General features: G+C 44.7%; 1 protein-coding gene and 1 long non-coding RNA gene across 9 annotated transcripts in view; one reads left to right on the top strand and one right to left on the bottom strand.

Annotated features, from left to right (window-relative positions):
• LOC310754573 overlaps positions 1-14,393 on the top strand; it is a 42,306-nt gene extending 27,913 nt beyond the window's left edge. For 2 of the 3 annotated variants that reach the window (XR_014543875.1, XR_014543876.1), the window contains exons 3-4: positions 5,116-5,836; positions 7,177-14,393. This is a non-coding gene — a long non-coding RNA (uncharacterized lncRNA). The remainder of the gene's footprint in view (positions 1-5,115; positions 5,837-7,176) is intronic. The other variant, XR_014543877.1, reaches the window with a different exon arrangement.
• The window catches only part of LOC310754437 (rho GTPase-activating protein 20-like), an 86,150-nt gene that overhangs the window by 64,514 nt on the left and 699 nt on the right, over positions 1-20,937 (bottom strand). For 3 of the 6 annotated variants that reach the window (XM_083596267.1, XM_083596268.1, XM_083596273.1), the window contains exon 2: positions 19,350-19,461. In XM_083596267.1, coding sequence (XP_083452393.1) covers positions 19,350-19,461 — 112 coding nt within the window. Of the gene's footprint in view, positions 1-13,718; positions 15,179-18,406; positions 18,778-19,349; positions 19,462-20,937 lie in introns of those variants that run through there. The other 3 variants (XM_083596263.1, XM_083596270.1, XM_083596269.1) reach the window with 3 other exon arrangements.

Genomic DNA, 20,937 nt, shown 5'->3' with positions numbered 1-20,937 from the left:
AAAAGCGAGGCATCCCACATCCTATATTTGTGCATCTGGTTATTCCTGCCTCAGTGCGGAACATGACGTTTGTCTCTGTTGAGATTCATTTTGTTCATTGTGGCTCAGTTTCCAGTCTGCTAAGGTCAGCCCCCAGAAATTACCTAAGATTTTAAAACAAGCAACCTTTCTCTAGTCTAAAGGAAAATAAAACATGCAAATTGCCTCCCACTCTCTTTAATGCTTTTGCCCATCTTGCCTTTCTTTTCTTCCTTTGATAACACAAGCAACAGCTCTAAAAACAGGACAGCTCTCCTCTCCCAAACACACTGGCTTTAATGGAAAACACACACACACTAAGTTATATCACGGGTTGGGGGGGTGAGGAATCCGGGTGTTCTTTTGTTTTGTTTTTTGTTTTGCATTTTGTGTCTTGGTAGTGCTGCAAGCTTAAACCCACCCTGCCTGATTTTTGGAGGGAGTAATTATTTTGGGCATTCAGTTTTGGAAAAAATTCCACCCATTTTTGTCGACACTATTGGTCTGTTTATTTCCTATCGGTCTGTTTATTTCCTACAAAGGTTTTAAAGAGGAAGGTTGTTGCAGGATTGAAAATGTACATGAAGTGGACTATCTGTGGAAGGACTGTAGTTCAGTGGTAAAACAACTGCTTGGCAAGCAGAAGGTCACAGGTTCCATTCCCAATGGCCTCTCCAGGTAGGGCTGGGAGAGAACCCTGCTTGAAACCCTGCAACGAGCTACTGCTGCTCAGTGTAGACAATACTGAGCTAGAGGAACCCAGTGATCTGACTCAATATAAGGTAGCACCCTATGTTCCTATACTTCCTATCTTCTAACTCCTTCCCCACCACCCAGCACTGCTTTCAGAGACATCCCATGCACCATCTCCTTGTTCTGCTTCTCACCTCCACAACAGCCCATGGAATTCTGCCCCACTTCCTCCCAGCAAACCTTTAGATTTCAAAAAGGACATTTTTTCTTGTGACATCAGGCCCCCCATCATCTAGGCAACCTGCTAATTATCCTGTTTCTTTCCACTCCTCAGAGCAGGGGTGGGGGCAGAGGAACAGTTCTCTTGCATTCATATCCCAATATCCCGTATCTCTTGCATCCATATCTAAACACAACTGTTTATTAGTTTATAATATTCACTCTGGTACCCCAGCTACAACAGTATTCTTTGTGTAGGGATGCCATTTGCAACCACCAAAATTCAGGGGATATGGCATCCAAATGAACACACCATGTGGTTAGAGTGGACAGGTCCTACCCTAGACTCCTAATACCCTAGTGTGCACCCTCCTGTTTACTCTGTCTGGCACCCAGTGTGCTCCCAGCTCTGGCTTAACATTAGCCACATAACATTAGCCACAACCCATATCTAACCTGTTGTTTCTTCTGAAATCCTGTATTTTGATTTGTTTTCTCCCAAACCAGCTTCAATCAGAATTAAGAAATATAATGACCTAGCTGCATTTTAAGCTGGTGATGTTTGCACAACCTAGCTCTTTGTGTGTTTGTGTGTGAGAGAGAGAGGGAGGGAGGGAGTGTCATCAAGTGCAATTGATTGACAATAAATTCATGGGAATGTGTATGTGTGTACTGCTTCACTCAGTGCATTATTAACTCCTGCGGAAGGTGATAGACTCTCCTTCCTTGGAGGTTTTTAAGCAGAGGCTGGATGGCCATTTATCATGGATGCTTCAGCTGAGATTCCTTGAGGTCCCTTCCAACTCTACCATTCCGTGATTCTATGTGGTAATGCACATGGGCCTAGTTAGGCGTGTGTGTGTGTGTGTTTAAGGGTTAGATGATGTCAACTGATGACTCATAAAGGCAAGAGTTAAACAGAATACCTATGCTCATAGACCCTAGAAAAAATACTGAGCTCAGAATTTCATTCTACACAAGCGGTGGGAATACGCCTAAAAACAGCATCCCATGCTAAGTTCTCATCCCTTGTCCCATAACTTGCAGGACCTAACAAGACTGCACCATTCCACCACCAGGATGCCTCCGGGATGTATGATAGTGAAAGCATTTGCACTGAGATCAGTGCTTCTCTCCAGGTGTAAAGACGTCCGAAGCCCTTTAACCCATGAACTAGAAATTTAACTTTTAGCATTGCCAGCTGTTTCTAATAACAACACCCAGTTTGTATATAAATAAATAGCACCCCAGGCAGCTCCACAGAACTACTGGCAGCTGACTGTAACGTTCCCCTTAAGGGAAACGTTAAGTGGAAAAGGTCTTGTTTGTTGGCATACAGTTTACAGGAAAGAGCCTTATTTAAAACATGCTGCATTCATTCTTTTAAAGCAGGAGACAGAAATAGTATTTTAAGTTGGCTAAAAGTCGGGTTAGGAGAGGAATCATTTTCTATGTTGTACAGATATACTTCCTTCCCATTACTGACTGGCACACGTGCTCAAAGAGTTTTGGCAGGTTTTTGAATCCATGCAAAACCTTTTTAGAGCAGAGGTGAAAGAAGGATGGATATCCACATATCAGAAGCAGCCACCGCTCTTTAAAACCACCTTCCACCTCTAGGGTGGCGGAAGCTGTTGTCTTGCTTTGAACTTAGAGCAGACTCTTCCAAAAGGTTGTGTGTCAAGACACAGGGTTTTTGCAGAAAGGGGAGGTAAATGGATATTCCAAAAGGGTCATCGGCAACCGACTTGAAAAACAACCAACCAACACACTGGATTTTCTCCAGAAAGGGTAAATCCAGATTAAATGAAAAAGTACAGGCCAGTATTTTGGTGCTAATAACATCATGTGTGGATTCTGCAAAAAGGCACTTCAGTTGTTGTTGCTGCTGCTGAATCCAGTTTATTAAAATTCCAAAGCTTTGATCAACTTAATGTCACAGTCCCTATAAACTTTTTTCAACTGAGAAGCATGGCTTATGGTGGCAGCTGCACAGGTTTGAGGCATGTCTATTTTGTGTGTTGCCCTTTGAGAAACCACAATGACCCCAATGGAATTAATAGGTATAACAGGAGCAGATATATTGGAAGCCAGAAGTGCCTTCCAACCACCCCTTTTTTTGCACTCCTCGTTAAATAAATCAAACTGGGTCCCAACCTGTCTAGTGCCAGGGCATGGAGATTCAGAGCATAGCAAAACTCAAGTACCGTATTTTTCGCCCAAGCTTCCCCCGACCCCAGCCCCCAGAACGGGAGCCAGAGCGATGCCGAAGCTGCACCAGGCTCCAGAGGGTTGCGCGGAGCTGCGCCAAGCCCGGGAGTGCAGGCAGCTCCGCGAAACCCTTGGGAGCCCGGCGCGGCTTTGCGCTGGGCTCCCAAGGGTTGTGCGGAGCTTCCTGAAGCCTGGAGAGTGAGAGGGGTCGGTGCGCACTGACCCCTATCGCTCTCTAGGCTTCAGCGAAAGCCTGTATTCGCCCCATAGGACGCACACACATTTCCCCTTCATTTTTGGAGGGGAAAAAGTGCGTCCTATAGGGCGAAAAATACGGTACCTTGAAATGAAACACTGTAATTTGCCATGCATTGTGCCAGAGCAGATAGCCTTTGAGCATACTTAGAGTGCCCTGCCAAAAGAAAAGAGGTATGTAGTTGTAAAGTTTCCTGCATGATGCAAGGGAAGGAAACCACTGGACATACAGAGTGCTAACATAAACACAGTGATATTAGTCTTCCGGTTTATCAATAAACTTATGGGGGTCAAGAGATTCCAAAAAGGTGTTGAGCGTTGAAAGGAGAGGGTGCAAAGGAACAAATGTACAATTTAGGCAAAGAGGATACACCTTCTGTAGGTACAAATGGCAGTAATTAAAAAAAATTCCCTGGTGGTCTAGTGGTTAGGATTTGGCGCTCTTACCGCCACGGTCCAGGTTCAATTCCTGGTCAGGAAACGTGTTTTGCAAGACCCTGCCTTAAAAATGAACTGGGTGCAGGTTTTGCCCAAATATATAAATGGTAATGATTTAACAATTGCTCGTGCTGCCTGCATAGGCTGCAGGTAAGGACACTTGCAAAGCAATGGTTACAAAAATGCCTTTAGAAAACGCCAAACTGGGTGTGTATACACCACCTTGTGTGTGTATACTGGTGTGTATATATACACCACCTGAGGGAGAAAAGGGAGCAAGATGGAAGGCACCTTTGAGATGTGTGTCAGTACACAAGAGTTATGTGCTCACTGGTAAACCTTAAAAACCACCAAAATATACTGTCACCACAAAATGGGGAAAGGGGAGAGAGATGCGAAGGAACTGAAAGCAGTGCTCTGTACAGAATTTGGAAATGGGAAGGGGGGCAGGAAGGAAAGATAAAAACTTTCTAAGGCACAGCTCCACTTCAGAAGCAAAATCTTCAGGTAAAGTTGGAACTCCAAATCTGGGAACAAATTCATGCACTGAAGGGAGTAGACTAGATAACCATTTGGTCTCTTCCAACTCTACTCATCTATGAAATTCAGATGCAGAATTTTGGAAGCACCCCCCCCCCCGCCCTTCAGTAAGCCAATCACCCTTGACTTCCCATTTGCAACTTGGCACTAATAATACTGGTGTACCTTACAGGATTGTTGTAAGATGACGGGATAATGTTAAGTGCTTGGACATCTGAAAGCTACAGGCAAGTGCCAAGTAATGGCATTATTAAGAAGGAATTTGGGCAGGTACAGACATGAGAAAAGCCACACCCTGCTCTCTTCCTTTCCCTCTGGCTAGTTTGCATATGCACCTTGACAAAGGATTGCCAACTGACTGGGAAAAACTGGATTGGCCAGGTCTTGATAATCACTTACCACCTGCTAATTTCTGTACAATAAATTGCTGTTGAAAAGCACCGGAGCAGAATGAAGAACTTAAGAAGTGTCTGTTGGATCAGGCCAATGGGCCTTCTAGTCTTTCATATATCCAACAAATACAGACACCCAGGGCCCTTCTCCGTGGTAGTGTGAAATTTGGCTTTCGGAAAGGTTTTAAGTACTCTGCTTACCTGGTTTAAGGAGAGTATACTGCACTGTTTGTTTTGTTTTGTTTTGCTTTGTATTTCTATCTCTATTCTTGTGTTGATTTTTTTTTTTTTGCTTCAATAACACTAATACTACTAATAAGGACTAATTTTTCTCTATTCCTACATTCAGTTTCCTTGGATGTCCACAAGTTCTAGAGTTATGAGACAGGTAGGAAAACTTTTCTCTAGCCAATTTTCACTATGCCTTGCATGATTTTGTAAACTTCTAGCCTGTCACCTCTTAAGTTCCCTCTGCTGTTCGGCTACACACTTGGCCCAACCATTAGACCTGTGAATTTAGCAAACAAGTGGCAAATTGCAGGTATGTCTGGGCCTGAGACCAGTCTGTAAAGAGATTCCTCATCCTTGCCCTAAAACTTCCAAGACCTGTTGGAGATCAGGCCTGCTTTATCTGCTACAACTGATTCAATGATCTATCTGTAAAAGATGCAGGACCTAGCAGTTCCATGTGAAGGGGAGGCACAGATAAGACAACTGCAAGCTCAGCCTGAAGCAGCCTGGACATAAAAACCATGGGAAATTGCAGTCAAACATAACTATGCATGAGTGCTAGTTAGTGTGTGAAGGGGTTAAGACAATAGAGCTGGATTCCTAGACTCAGCTAAGTGATGCCCCCTCTTCTCAAATGAGAGAGGAAGTGAAGCCTTTTCTTCCTGTTCCCTTTCTCTCCACATGATGTTAATGGCCAAAGAAGACGTGCCTAAGCAGGCTCCAAGCTTAGAGCACATGTTTGAAGCAACGTTTCTGTATATTCTATCCAAGAGTATTCTGCCTGAGTTTTCCTTGCTGCTGTCTGGATACGTGAATGAATCTGACCTTTGGAACGTTTTGTAAGTAACACATTTGAAACTTACTTCAGCGTTATGACCAGTTCAGTGCTAAGAGGGGTAGGAAAGAGGGAAGCTCTGGATACAGCTAAGTGGTATTAAAGGGTGCAGTAACCTATATCCCCGCATTATAATGCTGCTTGACTTTTGTGAATTCAAAATCTGCTACTGGGGGATTTCTTCTGCTGGAGGGTGAGTTTAGCTTCACATTTTGAATCTAAGCACCCAGCTGATTCTCTTGCTATTCACCCTACATACATGGATCACAGGGATTCATGTTTCCTTCCCACAGAAGCTGTGTAGGATTGATGTGCTTTTACCTTTACTGTTCTTCCTTTCAGGAGGAGGAGGGAATTTCTTTCATCCAAGCTGGTGTTCTTCAGCTTTCCTGTCCCCAGGTGTTGTTGGCCTATGACTCCCATCATTCCCAGCCTCCTCAGCCAGGGATGGTGGGAGTTTCAGTCCAACTAGGGACACAAGGCTGAAAGGACCGTTCTAAAGTGTGAGGCATTTGCTGCATCCTAAATGTCCTAAATGAGGGACGCAGGTGGCGCTGTGGATTAAACCACAGAGCCTAGGACTTGCCGATTGGAAGGTCGGTGGTTCGAATCCCCGCAACGGGGTGAGCTCCCGTTGCTCGGTCCCTGCTCCTGCCAACCTAGCAGTTCGAAAGCACGAAGTGCAAGTAGATAAATAGGTACCGCTCTGGCGGGAAGGTAAACGGCGTTTCCGTGCGCTGCTCTGGTTCACCAGAAGCGGCTCAGTCATGCTGGCCACATGACCCGGAAGCCGTATGCCAGCTCCCTCGGCCAATAAAGCGAAATGAGCGCCGCAACCCCAGAGTCGGACACGACTGAACCTAATGGTCAGGGGTCCCTTTACCTTTACCTTAAATGTCTGAGAGGAAACCACCCAGATGCCCACCATGGCTAAGTTCTCCTGAAGGTGGTTATCCCTGTGTCTGGGCAGAGCAACTCCATTAGTCCACTTTCACACCATCAAATTCCCTTGCACTAAGAAAAAGCAGGGTAAAGCAGATCAATCTGGATTTCCATGCACTTGGAATGTTTTGTATGCAGGGGCATCCAATGGTTTGAATTTCCTTGCCCGGATGTGCCACAGCTCAGATAAAAACTGACCCGGTGGACACATGCAGTATACTCCCACTGTTTGTTTGGGAAGTGTTGTAAACATAGCCACAGTCCACACCTATCCTGTATCTGTCACGCTGTTTCTTACGAAATACTGCATTTTGTTTGATGTGTGTTGCCCACCCCGCCCAGCTTGCTTCCTTATGCTTTCAATACATTTCTTTGGGACTAATAATCAGCATTTTGTTGTAGAAAAGAAGACCGGTGTGTTTTCCAATTATAAATGAAAAAATGAGCACCTATAACCATGCACACGGCCAGGTATCTGCCCCGTGGCTATAAAATGTTTTAAAGAAAAGATAAGCGGAAAGGAAGGATGCTACAGTGGTAAGTATCAGCCCTGGTGTCTTCAACTCCCAGGCATGCCCACATCAGTAGGACTGCCGTATGCCTGGATTTTCTTGGACATTACCATGATTTCAGAGGCGGAATGAATGTCCAGGAGGAACTTCCTAAAGGTGGTGCTTTGTTCTGGATCTTAGGCAAGTAAAAAACAACTGAACAACAAAAACCTCAACAATTTTGGGGTTTTCCAAAAAAAAAAAAAGCTCAGCAACCGTGTGTGCTGCATCACCTGACACGCTCATTTTGGGGGCCCAGGGCTACAGGGCCCTAGACTTTGATCCAGCCCTACATACACCATAGCCATAGGGCACAGGCCCATTCTTCTTGAAGCTGCTTTTTTCTGTGTTTTTACTCCAGCTGTTTGAGAACAGAGGTGGTGCCACTAGCCTCCTTTGCTTGCTGCCCTCCACCCCCCACCCCCACCCCCTACAACTGCAACTGCAACTTGTCTCCTTGAAATGATGTTACATTTCCTGACACCAGGGGTGCATTCAGATGCAGGAAATACTCTGGTAGTTTTCTAACATTCCTTTCACGCTGCAGTACTCTAACTGTTGTGTTATGGAAGTGCTGCTTTTTTACTGGTCTGCTGGCACGTGGTGATACATTTCATTCACACCAGTGGGTGTGGTGTGGCACAACACTGCACTACATCACTGGGCAACGCCCCCACCCCTATTTCTGCACATACTTGCTTCTGTTTCCCCATGATTCCCCCCCATGAAAGCAGCAGGAAAGGACTGCATGCCAGATTAGAGCCTGACATTTTATCACATCACCCTTCACCATTTTCTCGGTCAATGAGGTTGCAAATATCACCCCCCCAAGCAATTAATACAAAAATCAGTCCTAAACTTCCACTATATTCTGCTAGGTTTCCAGAATCATCAGGGATGGTGGGAGTTGGGAGTCAAACAACATTTGGCTCTAAAGTTTTACATACACTGTTTATTAAATTTCAGGTCTTTGTTGATCAGTCTGTTAATGACCCACCTTGCAATGTAGTTTGGTCTTGTAATATACCAAGCTCCTTCTTTTTCTTAAGCCATTAAGAAGTCATTCTGAAAATCCATGAGCAGAGCCACACACACGCAGGACCTTCTCCCTATAGAACTACTTACCAAAGTAACATGATAGGGAGAAGGCAAGATGCAGCCAGCAATCATAGGCTTGCACTGAAACTGACCAGTTGCAGCCTAGATGCAACAGGTAGTAGGAGAGAATGAATCATTTTGTGCTTTTTATATTGTAATCTTAGGTTATGAACCAGCCTGAGATCTATAGATAAAGGGTAGTATACAAATTTAAATAATTTGGAAATAAACATAAGTGAAATGGCATAGACTGCTGTGTGAATGCAGCCCATGTCACTCCATGGATATTCTGGGGGTTGGCAGGGAAACGGCAGCTGCAAGGCAGGGGAAAGTGGCCCAGGAGATACGGTGCTATTTAGTCAGGCATTCACATGGCATAGCTTCCGTAGTGTGCCACAGATGCGCCTCTTTACTCTTGGATACATGAGATATCTTTTATAGGGGCCCATCCTATTCTTCTGATTGCAAATAAAATAAATATTTGCCACCACCCACCAGCAACCATTTACCAAGAGGAAAGGAGTGCAGGGTGTTATTGTTACACAGCTTAGGCCCAAGCTATTTGAAATACGTTATTCCCTTATAGGAACCTGCCTGGGCTCCCTTCCCTCAGTCCCACCACCCTCACAGGCACACTTCATGGGGGCCCAGGACCTGAGAGACTTCTGGGTGATGGCTGCTCCCAGACAACTTTGGAACTCCCTCCCTAGAGAAGTTAGACTGGCTCCCTCCTTGCTGGCCTTCTGCTGGCAGGAGAAGTCCTTCTTTTGAGAACTGGCTGCTTTTAATGACAGGGCTGTCACCATGCTGGTTTTATGGTAATTATCTGTATGTTTCTAATAAGATTGTGTATGTGTATATAGTTTTAATTCTATCAATGTTTACTTGTTTTTTGATTACAGTGGTACCTCAGGTTAAGTACTTAATTCGTTCTGGAGGTCCGTACTTAACCTGAAACTGTTCTTAACCTGAAGCACCACTTTAGCTAATGGGAACTCCCGCTGCTGCTGCGCCGCTGGAGCACGATTTCTGTTCTCATCCTGAAGCAAAGTTCTTAACCTGAAGCACTATTTCTGGGTTAGCGGAGTCTGTAACCTGAAGCGTATGTAACCCGAGGTACCACTGTATTGTTTTCCCCTATTTTTAGTGGTTCTTGTTTTTATCTGTTAGTCACCCTGAACCCTGTCAGGGCAAAAGGTGGGGTCTAAATAAATGACTATGATAATGATAGTAATAACATTCGCCGCACCATGCTGAATTCCACACCTTTCTGAAAAATCACCAAAATGACTCCCCACCTGAGACTGGGCTGCAAAAATGAAGGAACAGAAATGGGGATTTTGTAACTACCCTAGTGTAAATCCTACTGGGTGGGGGGACGGGACGGACCTTTCATATCCGCACTGGTATGCAGGAATGGACTCGAAGGGAGCAATAATATTCAGAGCAAGGATCATAGAATTGTAGAGTTGGAAGGGACCCTGAGGATCATCTAGTCCAACCCACTGCAATGCAGGAATATGCAGCTGTCCCATACAGAGATCGAACCTGCAACCTTGGTGTTATCAGCATCGTGCTCTAACCAACTGAGCTATCCAAGCTAACACCAAGCTATTTAGAAGTAGCTCCCCTTTCACACAAGGCTTAAACATTTCTGAATCTTCTCACTTTGGCACGACAAGAAAAGAAGGGAGGGCAGCCAACCTTGTGCTGTGGACAGACTGGGGGCACCTGGGGAAAGGAGAAAACTCCAAATGGGCAGCACTGTGTATCCACTGACCAGTGTGGTTCGCAAACTTTTTTGGACCACTGTCCCCTGGTTCCCTGAAATCATCACCAGAGCCCCCTACCCTGTCAAAGCATTATTTAGAATAGGGCTTTGCATGACCCACTAAGGAGGATGCTAACACAGTAAAATTCAGAAGAGTAACAATTAATTGCTCCCTTATTCAAAAAATAAACCTATGTAAAAATAAGCACGTGCTCTGTAGCTTAGAAAAAAATATAAATGGCAAAGAATATTGCATAAAAGTCTTTTTTACATATTCTTACTAACAAAAACATAAGGGTGAAGCAAATTTGCAGCACAAAATATTAATATATAACGACTTACCAAATATGCAAAAACCTTCACCTGAATGGGGATGGAGTGTCCTAGTCTGACACTCTGACCACTGCACCACTCTGGCTAGTAAGACTAAAAAAATAAATGCCTGCAGCTGGAAGAGCTGGAGAGTGACAGGGACAGTCACTGGGAAGGGAAATGTCTTTGCATGGTAGTGTATGGCAGTGGTCCCCAAAGTGGGTGGTACCGCCCCCTGGAGGACAGTGGGAGGACCTACGGGAGAGCTAAAAGTCAAGGGGGCAGCGGGGGGGGGGGGAGTTGGAGATGAGCCCCTCTGAGAGCATTTATTGCTTATTTACAATATACCAAGTTGGATTCTGGCACAAAACACCTTCCTCACTTTGTATTAAGGTTTTGCTGCTCATATCAATTTCAAATCTATTTCCTTTGGCCACATTTGTTTGTATTGACGATTCTGAGTTGTTACAAGGTAGCCAATTATTGGTGAGCTATTGATTTTCTTATAAATTAGTTACCATACATCTGTGGTAGGTGACACTCCATCCTCATTCAGCTACAATGCTCACTGGGTGACCAGGGTTGTTGACATACAGTGGCTATGGACAGTCATGTATGCCACTTATTATTATTATTATTATTCAAAAACACACACGTTTATTCAAAAGTTACACTTCAGCTTTGTCCACTGCCATAATCCTACAGAAAAATTACTCCAATCCTCAATCCCTCAACACTGTCATGTTGGCTCACCAAATACCCTCAGTAGGGACCCAATTACTGATCTGGTATACTAGACATTTTTCAATCAATATATCACTTCCACAGACACCTGTGTAATGATTATGGCATTAAAATAATCCCATTCCCAATGAAAGAGAAAAAGGGAGATCGAATTGTGTCAAAGGTATCTTTTTGGAGATGCCCTTGATTATTCACTAGTGATATGTGAGGCATTCTGATAGAGCAATGTTCCAGATGTTATTAACTCCAACCACTATTGGTATATTAGAGGTTTCCTTCCATATTGGGCAATAACTAGCCTAGCTTCAGGAAGGAAATTAATTCTTTAGATTTAAGGGTAGAATTTGGGGTCAAATCCAGTGATACGCCTGGCAAGTGCCGAATTAGAGGAGACATAGATTGTTTAGTGATTTTGGAGGTCAGATAAAAGGCTTTCCCCCAAAAGGCATGAACCACAGTACACTCCCACACAAAAATAGGAACCTCGTTCTCCACGACCTTGGGGGCTGGTCATGGCCTCTCAGTCTAACCCACCTCACAATATTGTTGTGGGGATTTAAATGATGAGGAAGACCACGTATGCCACCTTGAGCTCCTCAGGGGAAAGGTGAGGGATTTTATAGCATCTAAAGTAGCATCAGGTAATGGGATAATTTCTCCTGCAAGTATACCTGTTGTTCCTCACCACCACCACCACCTGTACAGCATCCAGTTCTATAACATTAGCAGACAAAACAGCATCGCAACAGTATAACAACAGTATAAAAAACAGCAGCCTTGGTTGACAGAAATTCACCTCACCATGAAATTCGGCCCCCTCTACAAGTGGAGGGCAGCAGCTGGCGTAGGTCTACCTAAACTTTGGAGGGCTCATGCTTCAAGCATCAAGTAAGCTGGTCTGGAGCAACTGAGCACCTTCTTTGCCAGGCATTTCCTACCCAGTGGGTATAAGCTGTCCACTTACTCATCACTCCAGGAGAGGAAATGCATCACCCTGTGCTAATTTATATTTATACTGCAAATGATTACTATAATTTAAACAGAAATGCATATATCCATCTCTGCTTAGTCTGCTGCCAAGGTCCTAACTGTTGGTGTACAACTTGCTCTTGCTTCTTAGGGTTTTCTGCTGTTAAACCGGACAGCTCATCAAATACAGTACTCTCTTCTGGGAATGTAGGACACATGGCCACCCTAAGTAGATGTCCCCTTGAAACATTTGAATGAAGAATTCAAGTAGAATAAAGTCATGGTCTTAACCATCCAGGTTAGCAAAAAACTCCCAACAGCTTTACACGAAATGCCTCTTTATTCTTTGCAATTTTCAGGTGTCTACTTAAACAGAAGAAAGGAAGAAGAGCTCTTCTGGATCAGACAAGTGGCCCATCTAGTGTAGCATCCAGTGGCCAACCAGATGCCTGTGGGAAACCAGCAAGCAGCACCTGAACACAAGAGCCCACTCCCCTCCTGTAGTCTCCAGCAACTGGTATTCAGAAGAATTACTGCTTCTGACCAGAGCATAGCCACCATGTAGCTACTGATAGTCTTAGACAGTTTTCAGAATGTGAACTGTCAGTGTGACTGACAGGTGCTTTAAAATATGCATATTGGACAGTTACACTCTTCCAGGAGTAGAGAACTGGCTGTGGGTTGGATATAAATCTGGGTTTATATTGTCCAGGGAATGTGTGAAATGGCCCTGAAATGTCAAGCCATGAATCAGTCTGTGATTATATTATTCAGTCTCGGTAAACCACAAACATATTTATGGAATTCTGCCTAATGGGTGTGCTGAGCAAATATTGTCTAACGGATAAGAGCCTGCTGGATTGGACCAATGGCCCATCTAGTCCAGCGTTCTGTTCTCACAGGGGCCTACCAGATGCCCCAGTGGGATGCTCAAGGGCAACTTTTGCCCCTGTGGTTTCCAGCAACTGGTATTCAGAAGCACTTCAAAGTGGTAGACCTGTCTGTTTTAGCATGTGCATGATATATGGCATGCACAAGAACGGCACACAGAGAACCATTGTATAAGCATGTACTCTGCGCACAGAGATGTGTTGGCTGCCGAGAGGAAAGTGTGTTGGACAGGTCTAGTGGTTACACACCGTCTAGCTAAGCACGGAAAGTTTATCCCGGTGCGGGGAAATACGTATGGTTGGAGGAAGCAGCTGCGGGTTCAGCAGATTCTGCGGTACGATCAAGTAAAAGAAAATAAGCCAGGATTCAAGAGCGGCTCATCAGGGGAAGCTGGCGGAGAAATGAGCACACGAGCAATAAATAGAAGGGAAGGGGAAGAAAAACAAATTGGAAAAAGTGAAACGTCCAGGAAGGAATGTGGGGACGAGCCGTTCCAGCCCGGACAGAGAGGTAACTTCTCTAGACACATGGAACAGCCAGCCCAGCTGTACCTCTTGACACAGACTCTCTGCACCTTCAGCCTCCTTTCACACCATTCAAGTACTTGCCTTGCTCCACTCCTGGGTGGGAGGACAGGCTCCCAAATCCTGCTCACTCTGCCCCTGTGGTGACAAGCTGGCTTTCTGCTGGGGAGTCATCCTGAGGAGGACCGGTGGTCAGCCAGGGCTGCTGCTGCTGCTGCTGTTGCTGCAGGCACATTCACCCACCATCAGCAGAAGGCTGGAGAAGCCCTGCCGTGGTCCAGACGGACTCTGTATATCCTTGGGCAAAGCTGCTGACGCGCTTGGACGTTCAGGCCCAGAGCTAGGGGCTGAGCGACTGGAGCAAGTTAGCATTGCCTGCCTGCTTTTCCTCATCAGCCAAGAGAGGAAAAGGGGAGGGGGGGGAGTTTGCACAAACCAAGTAGCTCCTCCTCGTGCTGCCTAAATATGGACATTTGCTCATATGCTGTGCTCCATCCTGGAAGCAGTAACTGCTAAGCAGCTGCCTTCACGGGATGAAGTGAGCATTAAGAGAGAGCTGGAAGGAGGCAGAAACAGTCACCCTAGCAGGACCATCCTTGTGATGAAGGCTTCCAGGCTCTGAAATGAACAATGTCAGGGAGATCCAGACTCAGGAGCAATGCCATATTTTTAGGAGGGTCAAGGAAAACCCAGGAGGTGCCAAGAAGGATTACGAAGGGTACTGGAGTCCCTGCACCATTTTGTGATGATTTGGCTTTTTTTTTCTTCTTTTTTCTTTTTAGGAAACCTTTTAAAATTACCGTGCTAGGCCCTGTCCTGCTTAAAAGCAGTATTGCTGGAACTCCCTGCCTATTGATATCTGGCAGGCACCTTGACTGTATTCTTTTTGGCACCTGTTGAAAACACTTTTTGTTTAGACAAGCCTACCCAGATGGGGTCCCTTTACCTTTACCGTTTAACCCAGATGTTTAGAAAGCTGATGTGAGTTTCAACCTGTTTTCAGTCTATTGTTATTTTAATTTTTGAATCATAGAATGGTAGAGTAGGAAGAGACCTTGAGGGTCATCTAGTCCAAATTTTCTCAACCTTTTTCGAGTTGTGGCCCCCTTCTGAACTTTTTTCCTTCCTGTGGCCCCCCCTTCCTACCTGTACAAAGGTAGTTATTAAGAAAGGTAGTTTTGTTTGTAAATGGAACATGCTTAACTTACAATTTTTATAATTTATAGAAAAGACAATTACGTAAAAACTTATACTTTTAAGTATTTCTCTACCTTGTTCTTGAGGACCAGAAACAAGCTTTTTTATATCCGGTTCTATCTCTGCTAGGGATAACCGAAGATCATCTCTGTCCACTGAGGCGATTCTGCATTAGGCCGAGCAAATAATTCATACTACTGAAACCTGATTCTACCAAATACGAAGTAGGAAATGCCATGAAAAACAATTTTGCTTTATCCCAAAGTGGGAGGGAGAAGGAAATGGAAGCAATGTTGCCGTAGGGGGTGTGTGGTGATCCATCCACTGGGAACTATGGTCACTTCTCGGTTCACTCCACTTCTCTGTTTTCTATAGTGGTTAAGAACTCGGGTTAAGAACTTAATTTGTTCCGGAGGTCCGTTCTTAACCTGAAACTGTTCTTAACTTGAAGCACCACTTTAGCTAATGGGGCCTCCCGCTGCTGTTACTGAGCTGCTGTTCTCATCCTGAAGCAAAGTTCTTAACCCAAGGTACTATTTCTGGGTTAGCGGAGTCTGTAACCTGAAGCGTATGTAACCTGAAGCGTATGTAACCTGAGGTACCACTGTATTTGCTTTACTTCTCTGTTTGTTTGTTTTTTCTTTTTTCTTTTCTTGGCCACGTCTCTGTTTTCTTCACTTCTCACTTCCCGCTATGGCCCCCTGGTCTCGTGCTGTGGCTCCCCAGTTACGCGATTTTCACCTGTGCCCCCCTTGGAATATCCTGGGGGCTCCCAGGTGACCCCTCCCCACACCCCAGTTGAGAAACACTGATTTGGCCAACCCCCTGCAACGCACACCAGACCCTGCTTAGCTTTGCAAATGTGCTAGCAATTTTATTGCTGCACCACTAGGAGGAGGAAAGTATTAAAACTATTGTTGCTAATTCTCCTTATCGATTATTTTAGACAGCAGTCTTTAGACAGCTGTGAGGGCTTTCATTTTTTAAAACAACAACAACCAAGCAGCGTATAAATTTTACAACATAAATAAATAAAAAACCTTATCAGTTTGAAATTAAATTGGATCATGAGCATTGGATCAGGAGTCAAACTGCACCTTTGCCATGTGGCTTGAGGCTTGCCTTTTTCAGCCTCGGTTTCCCATCTGCAACATAATGATACTGATCTGCCTTACACGGTTGTTGTTACATGACATGTTTTGTTTATTCTAAATGACTATGTAAAACCTGAACAAGAAGTGGGAAAAACAGGCTATGCCCACAGAGCTGCTCTCTCACCACTACTAGCAAGCATTATAATTATTAGTTAGGTGTTTGTGCCACCATTCCTTAATGAGTCCAGGGCAGAGTCCAAGGCCTTCGCTTCCTCATGAACTGCTGCCCTCATGTGGTGAGCCACATAAATGCAGCAGCTCAGTAAGGAATGGTCCAGATCTGGGCTTGACTGCCCACCCAGGTTAGCCATTGGCTTTCCCTGGGCCTTAAGGGGTTTAAAGGGCTTGCAGGTGATTTTTGCTTGAGTAATGAGGTCCAGCTGGGTTCCAAGGTGGCATGGGCTCCCTTGCTAGCTGAGCCTGACTCCTGGTTGTCCTTAATTATGTAATAAAATTGATACATTCTTTTATTAAGGGAATTGGGTATATTTAGCCTGGATATAAGGGACACAGGGTGGCGCTGTGGTCTAAACCACAGAGCCTAGGTCTTGCCGATCAGAAGGTCGGCGGTTCGAATCCCCCCGATGGGATGAGCTCTCGTTGCTCGGTCCCAGCGCCTGCCAACCTACCAGCTTGAAAGCACACCACAGTGCAAGTAGATAAATAGGTACCGCTCCGGCGGGAGGGTAGATGTTGTTTCCGTGCGCTGCTCTGGTTTGCCAGAAGCGGCTTAGTTGTGCTGGCCACATGACCCGGAAGCTGTACACCGGCTCCCTCGGCCAGTAAAGCTAGATGAGCGCCGCAACCCCAGAGTTGGTCACGACTGGACCTAATGGTCAGGGGTCCCTTTACCCTTTACCTTTACCTAGCCTGGATATGAGGACACTGAGAGGAGATATGATAGCCATCTTCAAATATCTGAAGGGCTGTCACATGGAAGATGGAGCAAGCCTGTTTTCTCCTGCTCGGGAGGGTAGGACTCGAACCAATGGCTTCAAGTTACAAGAAAGGAGATTCCAACTAAACAGGAAGAACTTTTTGACAGTAAGAGCTGTTTGACAGTGGAACAGACTTCCTTGGAAGGTGGTGAACTCTCCTTCATTGGAGTTTTTTTAGCTGAGGTTGGAATGGCCACCTGTCATGGGTGCTGTAGTTAAGATTTCTGCACTGAAGGGGGTTAGACTAGACCCTCTGCAGAGTTGGAAGGGACACCCTAGGATCATCTAGTCCAACCCCCTGCAATCCAACCTTGGTTTAAAAACCTCCAACGAAGGAGAGTCCACCATCTTCCAAACTCGCCTCCATTCCATTGTCAAACAGCTCTTGTCAGAAAGTTCTTCCTAATGTTTCCTGTAATTTGAACTGGTTTGGTTCTTTCTCTCACTGTGGGAGCTTATAAGGGCACAGAACCATGGGCATAGCCAGGATTTGTGTTCTGGGTGGTGGAGTGCAGGACACCCACTTGCCATCAACCCCTCTCTGGCTCTCTAGCAGATTCGGAATGAAATGCCTCAACAACAGTTGCTTTAAATTATTCTTTTGCCCCCAAGTGCTCAGAAAAATCCTGTCAAAATTTTCAGTCATTTGAAAACTAGGAAGTTAAATAAAACAATTAGCACCAGGGAGTACCTTTCATGCAGTTAACGAGTATATTTTGCGAAATTACAAGGAACATGTATTTTGTATGTTACTTTTAAAAAACAACAAAACTAAAACAAGTTTTCTTGGATTTGCTGAAAACCTTTTCAGCACTTCTTTCTCAAATTCTTCCTTTTTTTCCAATGCAGTTTTTTCTGTGCATACTCAGTAACCAAAGCCCATTGAGATGCTCCCCTGTCATCGTTGTCACTAGCCATGTCTTTACTTTCTGCAAGGCACTGAATGACAGCTCTATGGTACAAGTGGTGCGCATGGCTGAGCACATGGGCATAGCCAACATTTATGTTTGGGGTGGGGGGTGCAGAACCTCAGTTAAGATTTTGTATTGATTTACTTGATGAGGGGGGAAAGCTGCCCCTCCCTGACTCCTTAGACATACCCATGGCTGAGCAAGAGAGATGAGCAGAGGCTTTTTGTGGTGGGGCAAAAGATTTCCACTTACTTTACTAGGTCTGCTATGTTCAGTCTTCTTAAATGCTCTTTGCTGAGTCTCTTCTCCTTCCACATGGTCTATCATAGTGCAGCTTTGGAGCTGAAGTTGGGGCAGCATTGAAAGCACTCGCTTAACTGAGGTTCTGCCCCCTCCCCCCCCCAGCAGAAACCTGCCCCACATAATGAAATCACGTATTTCTACCCATGATTTCTCCCCAAAACCCCTCTAACAAAAATCCTATGCCTGTGAGCAGCTGCCCTGCCCCCCTGGCTACACCCATGAGTGGATCCTCGGAGTTTACAAGACTTATGGGCTCACCCTCCTCTCACCTAATTCCAAGCTGTTTGATGGGCAGGAATCACTGCCTGGCAAAGGAGGATTCCCTTTTCCCACTGAAGCTGCTGGGATTTGGATAAAGCCTTGAAGATTGTCAAAACTCCCCCCAGGTTCAAGAGGTTTGCAAAGCCACAAGTGCTCGCTTTCCCCCATCCTTCCTGCCAACAGCCCCCCCCCCGTCCACCCCCCTCCCCGCGATTGCTTTCACCGCTGCACATTTCAGGCATTAGGAAAGCAACCTGGTCTTCATTAAAGGAACGAAGTCTCTCTCCTCCAGCAACTTCAGCCAAGTCGTTCCCTGACAGTATACTTTCCAGATAAACTCAAGATGTGAAAGCAGAATTGGATGGGGGCAGAGGAAAATAATAAATCTTACCACCGATAAAGAAGGGGGGGGGGCGGAGGCAGCAAGAAGACCAGAAAAACTAGCACAAGTGTTATATGGAAGCAAAAAAGTTGGTTGTCCCAACTCCCTGCTTCTCTCCCTCCTGAAAAGAGTCTCCACATGTTCTCAGACTGGTTTAACCACCAGTCCCTCATCCCGGAGAGCTCTGGGGACTGAAGCTCTGGGAACTGAGGAATAGCAGTCTCCTAAACTCTCAGAAACATTTATATACCACCCATCATCCTATTTAGGATTTCAGAGGCATGGACAGCTAATTGTATCCCAGTAGAAGCACAATAATAAAACAAATAAAAACCCTTAATACAAATAAAATTACAATATGCTAAATTTCCCTAAATGGGGTTGCCTTTGCCGACAGACCATTCTTTACAAAGTTCATTGTTTGCAAACAATGGTGGGTTCAAACCCCCACGGGGGAAGCAGATAATTAGGAGTGCAGTTCCTGAGTGGGAAATTCACAGCAATATTTCCTGATTTAAATCCCCTTTTCATACAGTGAGAGAAGAAGCAAGGTTTTAAGGTGGACATACCTTGAGGCGCAGCATTCTGGAGAGTGGGTTCCTATAGGAGTTGCTCTGTGAAGAATCTGCTTCCAGTTCTTTGGATCTGTCTGGCTCCCTCAGGGGGCTCTTTGGTGTATATCTGTAAGCAAAGAAAGCACACCTCTCAGTAATTTGGATATTAATCTTAATAATCTGGATTGCTGGTGTTCAAGGGTTTTTGCAAAATGCTGTCCTTGAAAAGATTTCTCACAAACTAAAAGCACCTAAAGGGTAGAGCTTGAATGACACTCCCCCCCCCCCCCAATATAGGGTATGGTTTTATTTTTTACACAAATACTGAGGCAAATGGTCACTCAGGGCTCATCCATACTTCTGCTTGTTCCATGCCTAGAAAGCACAGTTCTGGCAGATTCCCCCTTGCCCTGTTCCTTTCCTAGGGAAAACCTGCTCTTTAACTTTAATCTTGAGTGCTAAAGGTTGGGTTTCCCCAGGGGAAAGTGACAGTATTTGTGCCACCAGTATATGCTAATTCCTTTCTCAAATTTAAGACTATATACAACCTTTATTCTCAATAACAATGGCACTTACAAGTGGATAATACTTTAATAAATATTTATTATTCCTAAAAGGGAATTGCTTTGAAGCTGCTCTAGATCCTTGTATTTTTGTCCTTCCAGGCTGAGAAGCTATACAGATTGAATTTTTAAATCTTTGTTTTCTTACATTTTGTTATGTTTGCACTTTTAAACAATTCAATATTTTTTAAAAAGAAAGAAAGAAAACACATACTGCAACTGGGGCTGCTTCCTAAAGCTTAGGCTTCAAATCTCAAACCGGGGTGATGAAAGTGTTGCAGGGGAACTTAATGGGCACCTTGGAACCTTAAGACATCACATCGGCAAAGACAGATGTGGGGACTGCTGAGCTAGGAATCCCAATGTTCTGACGGGGTGTTAGGCAGCATCCCCCAGCCATATCTGGCACAGGTTTAATCCCTAGCACGGCACTGGCAGCTGCAAGTATCTCATGTAAGTATCTCATGCAAGTATCTCGTCTTATGTAAATATGTGGGGCAGGGAGGAAGGAGGGAGACCGAGGATAAAGCATTCTCTTTAGTTGAGTGCAGAAGTGACATTCAAACCCAGGTCCTTGTGGCTCATTATGGCTTACAGTCTGATCCCCCGATTCCACAAAGTATCTTTTTGTAGATCCTTTTTCTTTTCCCTGACCCATAAGATTGGACTCTGTTTTAAATTGTTTGAATTACCCCAAAAGTATGCTTTTATTGGTTTCAACATGCTTTCATACTTACTGTTTTGCTGATCTTCTGCTGTATTTCTGCTTTAATGATATTGTTTACTGCTTTTACCTTGTACACTGAAAAATCTAAGCAGTTTATAAAATCATTTAAAATAAAATACATGGCTGAAAGTTCACACTGAAGGATCAACACCTTACTAGACCCAACAGGCATATTTCAACTAAAGCATAACTTTTCAAAACCTAGAGATCCTAATAAATTTATCAGGGATGGGTAGGGGTGGGAATTCTCAGTGATAGCATTAGTTTTTAGTTTTTTTACAGTTCTGTAGGTGAGACAGGCACAAGACAGGCA

Source organism: Podarcis filfolensis (assembly GCF_964270895.1).
Source record: "Podarcis filfolensis genome assembly, chromosome: Z".
In the NCBI taxonomy this organism is placed as follows: Eukaryota; Metazoa; Chordata; class Lepidosauria; order Squamata; family Lacertidae; genus Podarcis; species Podarcis filfolensis.
Note: the sequence above shows the minus strand (reverse complement) of the source record. Positions and strands in the feature narration are given on the sequence as shown.